The sequence below is a fragment of the Schistocerca cancellata genome, chromosome 2, assembly GCF_023864275.1.
Source record: "Schistocerca cancellata isolate TAMUIC-IGC-003103 chromosome 2, iqSchCanc2.1, whole genome shotgun sequence".
In the NCBI taxonomy this organism is placed as follows: Eukaryota; Metazoa; Arthropoda; class Insecta; order Orthoptera; family Acrididae; genus Schistocerca; species Schistocerca cancellata.
In genome coordinates this window covers 1,150,974,796-1,150,988,371 of record NC_064627.1, presented here as the reverse complement: position 1 = coordinate 1,150,988,371, position 13,576 = coordinate 1,150,974,796, and the positions used below count along the sequence as shown (strand labels likewise).

Genomic DNA, 13,576 nt, shown 5'->3' with positions numbered 1-13,576 from the left:
TGCAAATTTTGGTGATAAAAATCTTAGTAAATTAGCTTACTATGCCTATTTTCACTCATTGCTTTCATATGGCATCATATTTTGGGGTAATTCATCACTGAGGAATAAAGTATTTATTGCACAAAAGCGTGTAATCAGAATAATAGCTGGAGTCCACCCAAGATCATCCTGCAGACATTTATTTAAGGATCTAGGGATATTCACAGTAGCTTCTCAGTATATATACTCTCTTATGAAATTTGTTATTAACAACCAAACCCAGTTCAAAAGTAATAGCAGTGTGCATAACTACAATACTAGGAGAAAGGATGATCGTCACTAATCAAGATTAAATCTAACTTTGGCACAGAAAGGGGTGAATTATACTGCCACTAAAGTCTTTGGTCACTTACCAAATAGTATCAAACGTCTGACAGATAACCAACAAGTATTTAAGAAGAAATTAAAAGAATTTCTGAATGACAACTCCTTCTACTCCATAGAGGAATTTTTAGATATAAATTAACAAAAAACAAGTTGTTATATTAACTTATGTATGTTGTTAAATTAACTTAATTATGTCATGTATTGGAAAAGTTGACTCGTTTCACATCATTACGAAATATTGTATTCATGATCCATGTAACTAGTATTAACCTAATCTTGAGATGTGCATCATATTTACTACAAATTTATGCTCAGTAGCAATGGCAAGAACTCAGGTTTTTGATTTCATGCCACATAAGGATTCTCACTTACACTGTACCTGAACATTGTGAGAGATGTTATCTCCAACACCTACATCTACATCTACATCTATACTCCGCGAGCCACCTTACGTTGTGTGGCGGAGGGTACTTATTGTACCACTATCTGATCCCCCCTTCCCTGTTCCATTCACGAATTGTGCGTGGGAAGAACGACTGCTTGTAAGTCTCCGTATTTGCTCTAATTTCTCGGATCTTTTCGTTGTGATCATTACGCGAGATATATGTGGGCGGTAGTAATATGTTGCCCATCTCTTCCCGGAATGTGCTCTCTCGTAATTTCGATAATAAACCTCTCCGTATTGCGTAACGCCTTTCTTGAAGTGTCCGCCACTGGAGCTTGTTCAGCATCTCCGTAACGCTCTCGCGCTGACTAAATGTCCCCATGACGAATCGCGCTGCTTTTCGCTGGATCATGTCTATCTCTTCTATTAATCCAACCTGGTAAGGGTCCCATACTGATGAGCAATACTCAAGAATCGGACGAACAAGCGTTTTGTAAGCTACTTCTTTCGTCGATGAGTCACATTTTCTTAGAATTCTTCCTATGAATCTCAACCTGGCGCCTGCTTTTCCCACTATTTGTTTTATGTGATCATTCCACTTCAGATCGCTCCGGATAGTAACTCCTAAGTATTTTACGGTCGTTACCGCTTCCAATGATTTACCACCTATGGCATAATCGTACTGGAATGGATTTCTGCCCCTATGTATGCGCATTATATTACATTTATCTACGTTTAGGGAAAGCTGCCAGCTGTCGCACCATGCATTAATCCTCTGCAGGTCTTCCTGGAGTACGTACGAGTCTTCTGATGTTGCTACTTTCTTGTAGACAACCGTGTCATCTGCAAATAGCCTCACGGAGCTACCGATGTTGTCAACTAAGTCATTTATGTATATTGTAAACAATAAAGGTCCTATCACGCTTCCTTGCGGTACTCCCGAAATTACCTCTACATCTGCAGATTTTGAACCGTTAAGAATGACATGTTGTGTTCTTTCTTCTAGGAAATCCTGAATCCAATCACAAACCTGGTCCGATATTCCGTAAGCTCGTATTTTTTTTCACTAAACGTAAGTGCGGAACCGTATCAAATGCCTTCCTGAAGTCCAGGAATACGGCATCAATCTGCTCGCCAGTGTCTACGGCACTGTGAATTTCTTGGGCAAATAGGGCGAGCTGAGTTTCACATGATCTCTGTTTGCGGAATCCATGTTGGTTATGATGAAGTAGATTTGTATTATCTAAGAACGTCATAATACGAGAACACAAAACATGTTCCATTATTCTACAACAGATTGACGTAAGCGAAATAGGCCTATAATTATTCGCATCTGATTTATGACCCTTCTTGAAAATGGGAACGACCTGCGCTTTCTTCCAGTCGCTAGGTACTTTACGTTCTTCCAGCGATCTACGATAAATTGCTGATAGAAAGGGGGCAAGTTCTTTAGCATAATCACTGTAGAATCTTAAGGGTATCTCGTCTGGTCCGGATGCTTTTCCGCTACTAAGTGATAGATAGTTAGACACCTTTAATAATGGCTGTATTTCTTGTGATGAATTTAACACTATTTTGAATGCTTATATTGGTTAACTTGTTTTTTGGGATAGTGACTGCCCACACAGAACCTTTTGTTAGAATGGTGCACTGCAGGCAATAAAATGTTCTTTGATTTCAAATATACATTTTGAGGAGTATGTTCTTATATTTTTTCAATATAATAGAGGGAAACATTCCACGTGGGAAAAATATATATAAAAAAACAAAGATGCTGTGACTTACCAGATGAGAAACTGCTGGTAGATAGACACAATAAAAAACACACAGACAGACACACAAGTTTCAAGCTTTTGCAACCCAAGGTTGCTTCATTAGGAAAGAAGGAAAGATGAACGGATGTTGGTTTTAAGGCAGAGGGTAAGGAGTCATTCCAATCCCGGGAGCGGAAAGACTTACCTTAGGGGGAAAAAAGTACTGGTATACACTCGCATACACACACATATCCATCCGCACATATACAGACACAAACAGACATGTCTGCTTTCCTTTCGTCTTTCCCTCTTCTTCCCTCTTTCCTGATGAAGCAACATTGGGTTGTGAGAGCTTGAAACTTACTTATTGTGTCTATCTACCACGCTTTCTCGTTTGGTAAGTCACAGCATCTTATATGTTTTCAGTCACATCTATTTCAGTATCTTAGACACTGTAATATGATTGAAACAAACCCTATTTTAATTAGCTTTATTCAAAATTCTACTGAATTTGACTATATATAAAATAATGTTATCAAGCATATATCGTAAAGAAGTTCATATTGCAAAATGAACATAACACCTCTCTTTGTTTCCTTATTATACTGGCTGAATGGTCATTATAGTGATGATATGCTTTACTCTCTTTCCAAAGCTACCCTACAGGATATAGACCTTGCTGCACAAGCAATGATTTTCATCTTTGGTGGTTCTGATACAATTTCAAATCTTATGAGCTTCACAGCATATCTGTTAGCAAAGCATCAAGAGGTGCAGCAAAAACTTCACCAAGAAATATATGAGCTTTTGCATGAAAAACATGATAAAGGTTTCACATATGGGGATGTTGCAGCTTGCAAGTATTTGGATATGGTAATATCAGGTATGCAAAATATGTGTATTTGTTTTTAATTTTCGTTAATCAAAACTCTGAACTCAGTGTGGGTTTTGTTACAGTGTCTTTTGAATGAATCTGCTGCTCAGTAATAGAAATATTTTGTTTGAAGTGGTTTAAGATGACATGATTTATTTCAATAATTATGATACTAGTAGAGAAAGTGGCACTTACACATTTTGAAATGAGATTCATACATGTCCTTCAGCTACGTGCACTGTATGATTCATAAAATATGAACATTGGGTTATATGTGAAAGCTGACTCAGTGAAAGTGATGTACTTTCTTGTTTTGTTTCATGACATTAAGTGACATCTCTTAAAACTACACAAGTGATTGTCCTGGCACAAAATCCCATTAATCATGTTAAAACTAATAACAACTATTTTTCTGTCCTATGAATTATTTGCAGGTGGTAAAACTGTAAAACAATTTCATCTTAATGAATTAAGCATAAAGTAAATAGTATGATGCACTGTATTCAGCTTTTTACAATGGCAAAGGAAATTTATGGAAAAATATTAATATTATTAAGAACAAGACAATGTAACTTGTACTTAGGAACAAACAAACATTTTGTATTGTACAGATAATGCAGTATGTTAAAGAGAACATATATATATATTTAACTACAAAAAGTATATTAGAATAAAAGTAATTTTCATTAAACACTCTGAAGGGCAGTCTCTTGACAGGAAAGAAAGGACTGCATGAAACTGTCTAGAAACCTAAAAGCTGATGTATGACACAACTTTACTGTGAATGATTGCTGTTGCAATTGCACGGGGTGTCCATAAAAGATATCTCAGTTTCAATGGTATAATATAAGAGTTTAATTTAACCTATTTACAACAAATCACATGTGAAACTGAAGGTTAACTAACCATATTTTTCTTATAAATATTCAGTACGTACATGTTTTGTTAAATAGCACACATCCAACATAAAACTCGATTATTTGAAGGCTTTAGTTAACAAGTCCAGATTAATGGAAGCAATAGCCTCTTCAGTTCTGTGTCTCAAATCTGGCAAATCATTAAGTGGTGATGGAATGTAGACACAGTCTTTTATGAAGTCCTATAGATGGGAGGGGGGGGGGGATGTGTGGCGTGAGGTCAGGTAAAGTTGGAAGCAAGTGGAAAAGAACTTTATTGTATTGACCATTACAAACAGTCCATTGGTCGGGGATGTAGGCATTCAACCACTCTCATACAAAGAATTTACTTTCTAATTAGGGAAGGAGCCATTTTGCAACATATTCAGTCAAAGCACCTCTGTTACAGTAGCTTCAGCAGAAAGGAAAAAGAGTCATTCCATGTCAAATCAACACACCTATTTTACCTCACACTCTTAGATTTTGCTGAAAGTTGGTATACTTATAGTGGGCACTGAGACTAAGAAAAATACCAAATTTCAATTTTTTATCTCAAACCGTTCCTGAAATATGGCTATGTAAACTTTTCAAAAACCAGCCAAAAATGTGTGAACGGACTTTTTTTAAATTGTTCTAGGAGCTGCCATAATTGAGCTAGAGAACTGGGAAAGGTGTCATTTTGCAGCATTTTTCATGCTCTTTCCAGTGCTAGACAAAAAACATAGCTTCTAATTAATAACCTTTTTCAAAAAGGTAATTAATATTTTGATTTAATTTTTTTATAAAAAGTACATAATTGAAAATTTTCAAAATATTTCCACAATTACTTCATACTATTGTAAATCACATGGCAAAATATAAATCTGGGATGATGATCGGTTCATTGTTAAAAAAAATTATTCTGGACTCTTGTTTTTCACTATCGGCCCTGGTTTGACCAAATTGATCTTTAAGAAACAGGAATTTCTGTAAAATATACTGAAAGGTAAGTAAAAAAAGTATTAGAAATATCAAAACATCACCTTATTAAACCAAAACTAATCAGCATATTTTATAATTAAGTTGATTGCTTATTTTAATTTCATGCAACTTCACTCACAGTATATTAACCGATATAACAAAAACAAGAAATAGAGCATTTAACTACAAACTGAAATAAAGTATGAATAAGTACAAGTATTTACTAACAGTTCTGGTCCATGATGTTTGAAATGGAACCATTAAACAAATTAAATAAGTAATGCTTGTTTTTGAGTAACAGGTACATGTACATAGCTAAATTTAACACCATATGTACTAACAATAATTCTGAAACAACTTTCTATAAAATATACATTAACACTAACCTGAGACAAAGATTAAGTTTTGAGTTGAAAGCAGTTTCCCAATAAATTGTCTTGGAACTTCACATATTACATTTTAATAAAGCTGACTGGATTTGGTTTACATCACTTTCATTAAGAATGTATGTTCTCCCTGTCGGAGTAAATAGATTCACTTTTGTGAGCACATCCACAACTGACACCCACAGGACATCTGCATGTGCAGGATAAGAGAATGACTTAGCTGGTCCACATGAACGAAGAAAAGTTATTTTCACTTCATCAAGTTCTTCGTTTTTTTCTAAAATGTACCCAAGCCACCAGTTTCTGCCATATACAGTGGCGACATAGCCTGATACATCTTGTAACTTCAGTTTGTCTGGTGATGTAGTTACTTCCCTCTCCCAACTCTGCGTATCACCTGAGAAGTATTTGACTATTAATTTTGATGTAGTGTTGGGAATGAAAGTGTGAAATTGCTGTGTTCCTTTGATTGTCAATGCCTCTTCAAGTCGGCTTTTTAAGAATATTTCAGAAGCAGCATAGTCTTCTTGAGTGGAATATGCAAAATCAACATTTGTGATATTATCTACTGCCGACTCAAATAGATCTCGTGCGGTTTGGATCTGATTTTGGTATGGCCTTTGCAAACTTGCACGAGCTGCCAGTCTCTTTACTGAACCCCCTACTCCATCACAAGGCCCTTTCCCATGTGCTGTGGCTGAAAAGCGCCACTCAGCTTTTATGTTAAAGTCTTCCTCATGAAGGCAAAGGTTCAGGAAGTTTTTCTTATTTTTATACTGAGCGGCAGAACTGTCAGAATAATAGTATATCTTTTTTGGAATCTTTTGAAATTTATTTGTTAGATATAAAATTAGCTTCTTTTGAAAGGTGTAAACCGCAGTTGTATTGTGCTCCAGGCAATCAGAAACAATGAAAAAGCTCATATGCTCAATTTTGTCTTCCTGTTTGTAACCTATAACAAAAGGATGAATGGTAATCTGTTGTCTTGTCCAGTGGAAACTCTGAGCTTCATCCTGTAGAACAATACTATAATTTTCTGAAAAATTTCATATGACAACAAATTCAGATTCCATAAGGTTTTCTCTTGTTGAGTTAAGGAATGTTCATTGTTGCTTGGCAATGAAGTCATGCCAAATCAAAGTCGACATCTTACTACAAAATAAATCTATGAATTCTTCAGAAGTTTTCTGAACAATTTCCAGATTACATCGGTAAACTGACATCCACTGTCGGAACTGTACTAGTTCAATTAAGTTTTCATGAAAAGAGTCTTTTAAAATTTGATGTATGACAGTTTCTCCTGGGCAGTATTCACAGTTTCCCATGTTGCAATCAACTGATGATGGGTTGCAAAGCACTGACGTACTACCTTAAAGATCAGTTTGGTCAAACTAGGGCCGTTAGTAAAAAACAAGAGTCTGGAATAATTTTTTTTAACAATGAACCCATCACCATCCCACATTTATATTTTGCCATGTGATTTACAACAGTATGAAGTAGTTATGGAAATATTTTGAAAATTTTCAATTAATTACTTTTTGTAAAAAAATTAAATCAAAATATTAATTACCATTTTGAAAAAGGTTATTAATTAGAAGCTATGTTTTTTTTGTCTAGCACTGGAAAGAGCATGAAAAATGCTGCAAAATGACACCTTTACCCAGTTCTCTAGCTTAATTAGGGCAGTTCCTAGGGCAATTTAAAAAAAGTCCGTTCACACATTTTTGGCCAGTTTTTGAAAAGTTTACATGACCATATTTCAGGAATGGTTTGAGGTAAAAAATTGAAATTTGGTATTTTTCTTAGTTTGAGCACCCACTATAAGTATACCAACTTTCAGCAAAATCTAAAAGGGTGAGGTAAAATTTTTATTTAAAGTGTGTTGATTTGACATGGAATGACTCAAATATGGTCCATTCATTTGATGTTGGGAAATAGCACAGAAGACATTTAATTTTGAGGAATCTCTTTCATACTCTACAGATGCATGAGGATATTCAGGCCTCCAGATATGAAAAGGTATGAACCCCCATATTGAACCTTCCCACTTAGATGAAAAGCTGCCTTCTCACTGAACATCACATGATCAAGAAAGTCAACTTCTCAGTGCAATGTTTCACTTGCAGAGTTATTATGTACATCTTAGTCATCTGGCTTTAGGGCAAGTACTAACTGTAATCAGTATGGACACATGTATGAACTTTTTCTTAAAATACTACACACTGTTGTCTTTGGCAATAGATGTTAAAGTCTTGCCTTCTGAAAAGAATTATTAGAACTACAAAATTAAGATTCTCTGATACTCCTCTGTAGACACTTTTAGTTATCCTGGGATTTTCCCTTTACACACACATCTGGTCATTTCAAACAGACTATACCATCAGCAGATATTTTTGCTTCATGGAGAATCACAATTAGACTTTAAATGAAATGTATGTTGAACTGAAATTACAGATTTAAACTCAAAAACACTACACAATGTGGAACACTTTATGTTTAGGAGCTGCAGTTTGAATATCTGGTGCAGAAAGTAGGAAAACAACAAAGCAGTATTCACGCACATGGTTTTATAAAACTGTTTGAGTTACTGTTTAATTGCTAACATGAACCAACAGTCTATAATGCTTATAGTTGTTATTATTAAAATCTATAGCTAGGATAGTCTTCTATGGACACCCTGTATTCTCTTAGTGTGTGATAAATTGCCAAACCATGTTCTCTAATAACATTCTGGTTATAGAAGAGCTTTTCTCTTGCATCAGTGATAACAGAGTAGTTGATTTGCATAGGTAACTGCTCACAAGTATTAGGGTAACATGAATTTGGGCATCTGCCATACTCCATTGAGCATCAATGGAGAACTAGGTATATTACTTAATCACACATTTATCTAACAGAAATTATGTACACAACAAATCATCATTATTCCTCTTCCCTTTTCATAAAAAGACCTGAAATATCTGTCAGGTGTTGAAAACAAAGTGGAAACAATCCTTCACCCTATTATCTCGAATGATTTTCATTTGATAACTTCAGTAACAGTTTTGCCCTGTGTGAGCATTTTTTACTGCCTGACACTTATGCAACATGCGCTTTATAGGTCTACAGAGGTCACAGTGTTGTATCCATTCCATATTGTTCAATGAGATGTCATGAGAGTTCTTGCAGAGTTGGTGGTGGCACTGGTTGGCCACGAACACATTTGTCAAGTATGTCCCACAAATGCGTGATGGGGTTTAGATTGTGACTCATCGCCAGCCATTCCCTTACTTCAATGTCCAGCCTTCACAAGGCGTCCTTGCTGTTGCCTGCCACATAGGTCCAGGCATTAGATGAAAATCAGGGCCACCACCATACACAGCAACCATCACATGGTCCAACAGCATCAGTTTGGCGTACTGCTTAGCAGTAAGGCGACTATGAACAGTGACAAGATTCATATGACTGTCAGCACTGAAGCTTCCCCGTCACATCACAGGGCCTTGGAAATCTGTCTTCAGCTTGCATCAGAGGATATCTGGACTCGACTGCGAATAACACATTTTGCCAATGATGTAGTTCCCAGTTGACAAGGGAATGATGGAACTGAAGGTGAGCTGCAAAATGTTGTCATGTCAAGCGGGGTACTTGAGCAAGACATTTTGGTCATAAAGCCCTTTCTTGTAATCTGTTCATGACAGTCTGATCAGACACAGCACCTCCTGTGGCCTTCCTGAAATCATCTTGCAACTCTCAGGCAGTAGCTGCATGATACTGAATGCAGATATGGCCAGAATGCTGTCCGTGGTCCACAGTTCAACTCTGTGACAGGTTAGCCCTGTGACAGGTTAGCCCTGTGCTGAACCACAGCAAGAAGCCATAAAGAAGTTATTTAGGAACTTTAGGCTGTTTCTCTGGCACCACATGGTGTCTGGTCTTCATGTTGGGTTGTACTGTGCCAGCTACCTTGTCCAACTCACCTTGTTTATCCGCCTGTCTCCCTGTAGTGTGTCCAGAACCTGTGGTTAATACATGGAGAGGCATTGTTATCTGCAGCAATGTGACCAAAGGTCCATCCTCTTTGAGTCAAATGGCTGTCCTCATGACTTGCACTGCATTAAGGGGTCACATTGCGTGTGCTTGGTTGAATACAATGACCACAAGCGACAACTGCCATCTGTGTACCTCACTAGAAAACACTGGCGCACCAGTACTCACTTCCTTCTGAGAATTCATCTGACACTGTAATGCATAATACAGCCACTAGATGGTAAATGCTTTTAATTGTTGCCTACATTGAAAGCAAAGATCTCAAGTCATGCAATAATACCACAGGTACTGCCTGCATCAAAATAGATTAAACATACCAGACATTGATACAAACGTTCCCCTAATTCTTTTGAATTATATATATTGCCAGTTAACTATATGTTACATATAAAGTATGAAATAATTGAGCTTGTGAGATCATTAATGCACACATACAAAAAGTAGTAGTACTAATACATAATATCAGTTGGATGGTCTTGTTCACTGTTCCTAAGAATAAAATATCTATTTATTGTAAATGTTGTTCTACATACCGTGTTGACAATGCTTTCCTGTAAAACACATTTTTTTGGAGTTTTTCTTTTCTTTATCAATTGTTTTTAATAAAGACACCTCTCTTTCCCAGAGTCCCTTCGTCTGTACCCACCATTTGCAGTGATGGCTCGTAAGTGTGTGAAAGCATACAAAGTCCCAGAGTCAGAAACAGGGGAGCCAGCCATTAATGTAAATCCTGGTGATATTCTGTGGTTCCCAATATTTGGACTGCATGCTGATCCTGAATTGTTCCCAAATCCAGAACTGTTCGATCCAGAACGTTTCAGTGATGATAGAAAGAAACTTATTAAACCATATTCGTATATTCCATTTGGAGTTGGACCTAGATTCTGCATCGGTGAGAGACATAAAATAAGTAATCTATTTGTCACAATGCTTGCAAGCTACATACATCAATTAAATCATTTGGCTTTGAAAGGAACTAATTTGAAAATGTAGTAGTAGAAATATTTTCATTCAATATGTGTAGAAATTGCATTTTAATTTTATGTATATTTTCAGTCAAGAGATATTTGGTAACTTTCTTGACTTTCAGTTCATCTTTCATCCATCCCCCATGATGAATCATATTTTTTACTGTTTTACTGCAAGCCACATCAAGGAGGAATCGAATGACAGAAAACATCAACAAACTTCAGTTTCTGCACACACAGATTTTCAGATTTCTGCATTAAGGAACTTTTTTAATCTGCTATCATTCATTAATCTGCTACCGTAACAAGTAGTTTCGGCATCTGTTTGCATGGTCATAATTTTCAGGTATGTTACTGATGACATCATTCAGAGGGCCTTCACAGAATACTGTATTTGGCAGTATTCTATAAACAGATATGAAAACTATATAGTTTTTCTTTAGTGATTATAACTTCATGTTTGTTGCATGAGTGAAAACCTTCAGCAGAATATTTTTGTACAGTGATTTTAGAAACAAAGAATTATTACTATAGGAGAAGTTTTTTTGTGATGCCCCCATTGATTTAATTTAGTATGTTATAATTCACAAAAGATTGTAATACTCAGAAGAGGGACTTTCCCATTTGCTCCTTTTTCACATTTTTCCTATTAAATTTGAAGTGGAATGAATACTCTCATTTTACATTGTCTATTAACAGTGTGCAAACTACAAAAGTGTAAGAAGAAAATGACATTATCTGAACAGCCAAAAAAGAGACAGAGTTGTAGTTTAATTATTAGCTGGTAACATTATAATTAACTATGCACTTTAATAGAATAAATAATGTTTTATGACACATGTGATCAGAGTCGAATTCAGGATCTTCGTCTTGGAGGGGAGTACTGAGCTCAGTGAAAAAGTGTATCATCGTGCTGTCTTCAGGTTCTCTAAATGAAGGTGTTTCTTTAATCTAGTATAATACCAACTACAATAGTGAGAAAATCTTTGGGGCTGTTAAGTCTAAAAGCTAAAGACTTTTTTGAACATTAAGAAGAAGCAGGTGTAGTTCTGGGAGGGGGGAGGGGGGGGGGGTTCTGCAGCCTGGTGACTCCTCCCCCTCTAGGATGTGCCTCTGCCTATGACCAAAAATAGGGAGCCAATTCCATAATGCATTAGCTAACATGCAGCTTTAAGTAGTTCCATACGTACACCCATTAAACAAAATATTCCACAATGTCGCTCTTTTTCTTTTTTTATTTTTCCTTTTTTTTTAGCTCTTTTTTGGTCTTAAACTCAAGAACTTTTCTTCAGTTGTGGTCATTCTGATGAGAGTACAGCAAGTCTAATAAAGAATAAACAAATTTTACAGTTCAAAAATTACTGCTTTACCAATTACAGGATCTGTGAAGCATTCCATAGCCGTATTAGAATCATTATCATTTGCTCTGTAAAATTGTGTTTGGGACATCAGGCTGAATGGTGTAAATCAATGACAATGCCTTACTTTTTCATAAGTAGCAGCTTTTGTAGTTATGTGCTAAGCAGTTAGTTTCCAGTTGCTTGAAGTAATAAATACAGAAAAGAATGCCAGCATTTATGCCATTAGAAACTGAAACCGTACTAGATATTGCTTATCTATCTCTAGGATTGGTTCAAGAACATTTTTCCACAGAAGCATCTTATCACTAGTTGCTTCTGCTCCCCCTCTCCTTTCTCCTCGTGCCCTTTCACCCTTTTCAGTTTTTGCTATCAATTGTGATACACACTGCATTTAATTCTTGTACTCAGGCACCTCTTTCAGCTTGATACCCCAAGCTGCTGCTGCTAGTTGTGACATGTTCTGCATAAAAATCTTGCCGTTGCGGTGCCCCTGGCAGCCCTCTCTGCTTGGCGCCTGAAGCAGTGACATGTCACTTGGCTCTTAAGGTGCATACACACTAGGGCAACAAACGAAAGAGACTGGTTTTGGCTGAACATTGGTCACAAGTGCATTGATGTTCAGCTTCTCATTCAAACCAAATGAAGGGCTTGGAGCCAAGAGGTTCTGGGACATGGAATCACAGTTGGATCTGATTGCTGATATTGCTTCCATTTCGTTACTATTATAAAACAGTGTTTTAATTAAATTTTCCCTGAATGATATTATGAGGGAAGAAGAGGATTTAGCAGTCATCACATATGCAGCATTTATTATACCACAAGAAGCTGATCATCAGAAAAAAAAGAAGAAGAAGAAATTATGATCTCTGTTTTAAGAAGTAGGGAGCAGTATTGCAGGACAAAATTAATGTCTGACCCTAATGCTAAATTGGAATATGGGCTGTTACAATAAATACGTATCTTTAGCAAGAGCAGGCATTGCCTGCAGGGGAAACAGTGACAAGCTGCACTGAGTATGTTTTATTGACTGGTTTCACTCTAATTTAAAAGCCAACTACTGTACATTAAACTGTGAATTCCAGAGTTTCTGATCATGCTCATGTTAAATTAAAGAACAGAACTGGTCAATAAAACATACCAAGTGTGACTTGTAGCTGTTCTGAAAAACATAAATACACACCCATTCTAGGGACACAACGCATCACTGCTAAACCAACACAGATTCGACTCACCACACTAGGAGAAGGATCCCAACGCCAACCAACTGCCAGTGCTTTGGTGTTAGTGTCAGCAGACCAAAACCAAGGCCAACCACTTTGTTGGCTTTGATTTGCTGCTCATACACACTATGCAAATCTTGACCAATGAAGCGCTTGTCAGTCATTTGTTGGCCTTCATTTGCCTTGTGTGTAGGTGCCTAAACTAGGCCTGTTCATCTCCTTCTGTCCCTCTGTGGCTGTGCACCCCCCCCCCCTCTCTCTCTCTCTCTCAAAAAACCATTTGATACCAAAGAACTTAACACAGGGTTGTATATACTTGTGAAATTGAGACTCTCTGGAATGCTAAACATTTATTGGAACATCATGTGTAGGCAAAT

General features: G+C 36.7%; 1 protein-coding gene across 1 annotated transcript in view; it reads left to right on the top strand.

Moving 5' to 3' along the window:
- The window catches only part of LOC126161285 (cytochrome P450 9e2-like), a 62,131-nt gene that overhangs the window by 35,816 nt on the left and 12,739 nt on the right, over window positions 1-13,576 (top strand). Inside the window, exons 5-6 of the mRNA XM_049917024.1 lie at window positions 3,161-3,388; window positions 10,276-10,542. Coding sequence (XP_049772981.1) covers window positions 3,161-3,388; window positions 10,276-10,542 — 495 coding nt within the window. The remainder of the gene's footprint in view (window positions 1-3,160; window positions 3,389-10,275; window positions 10,543-13,576) is intronic.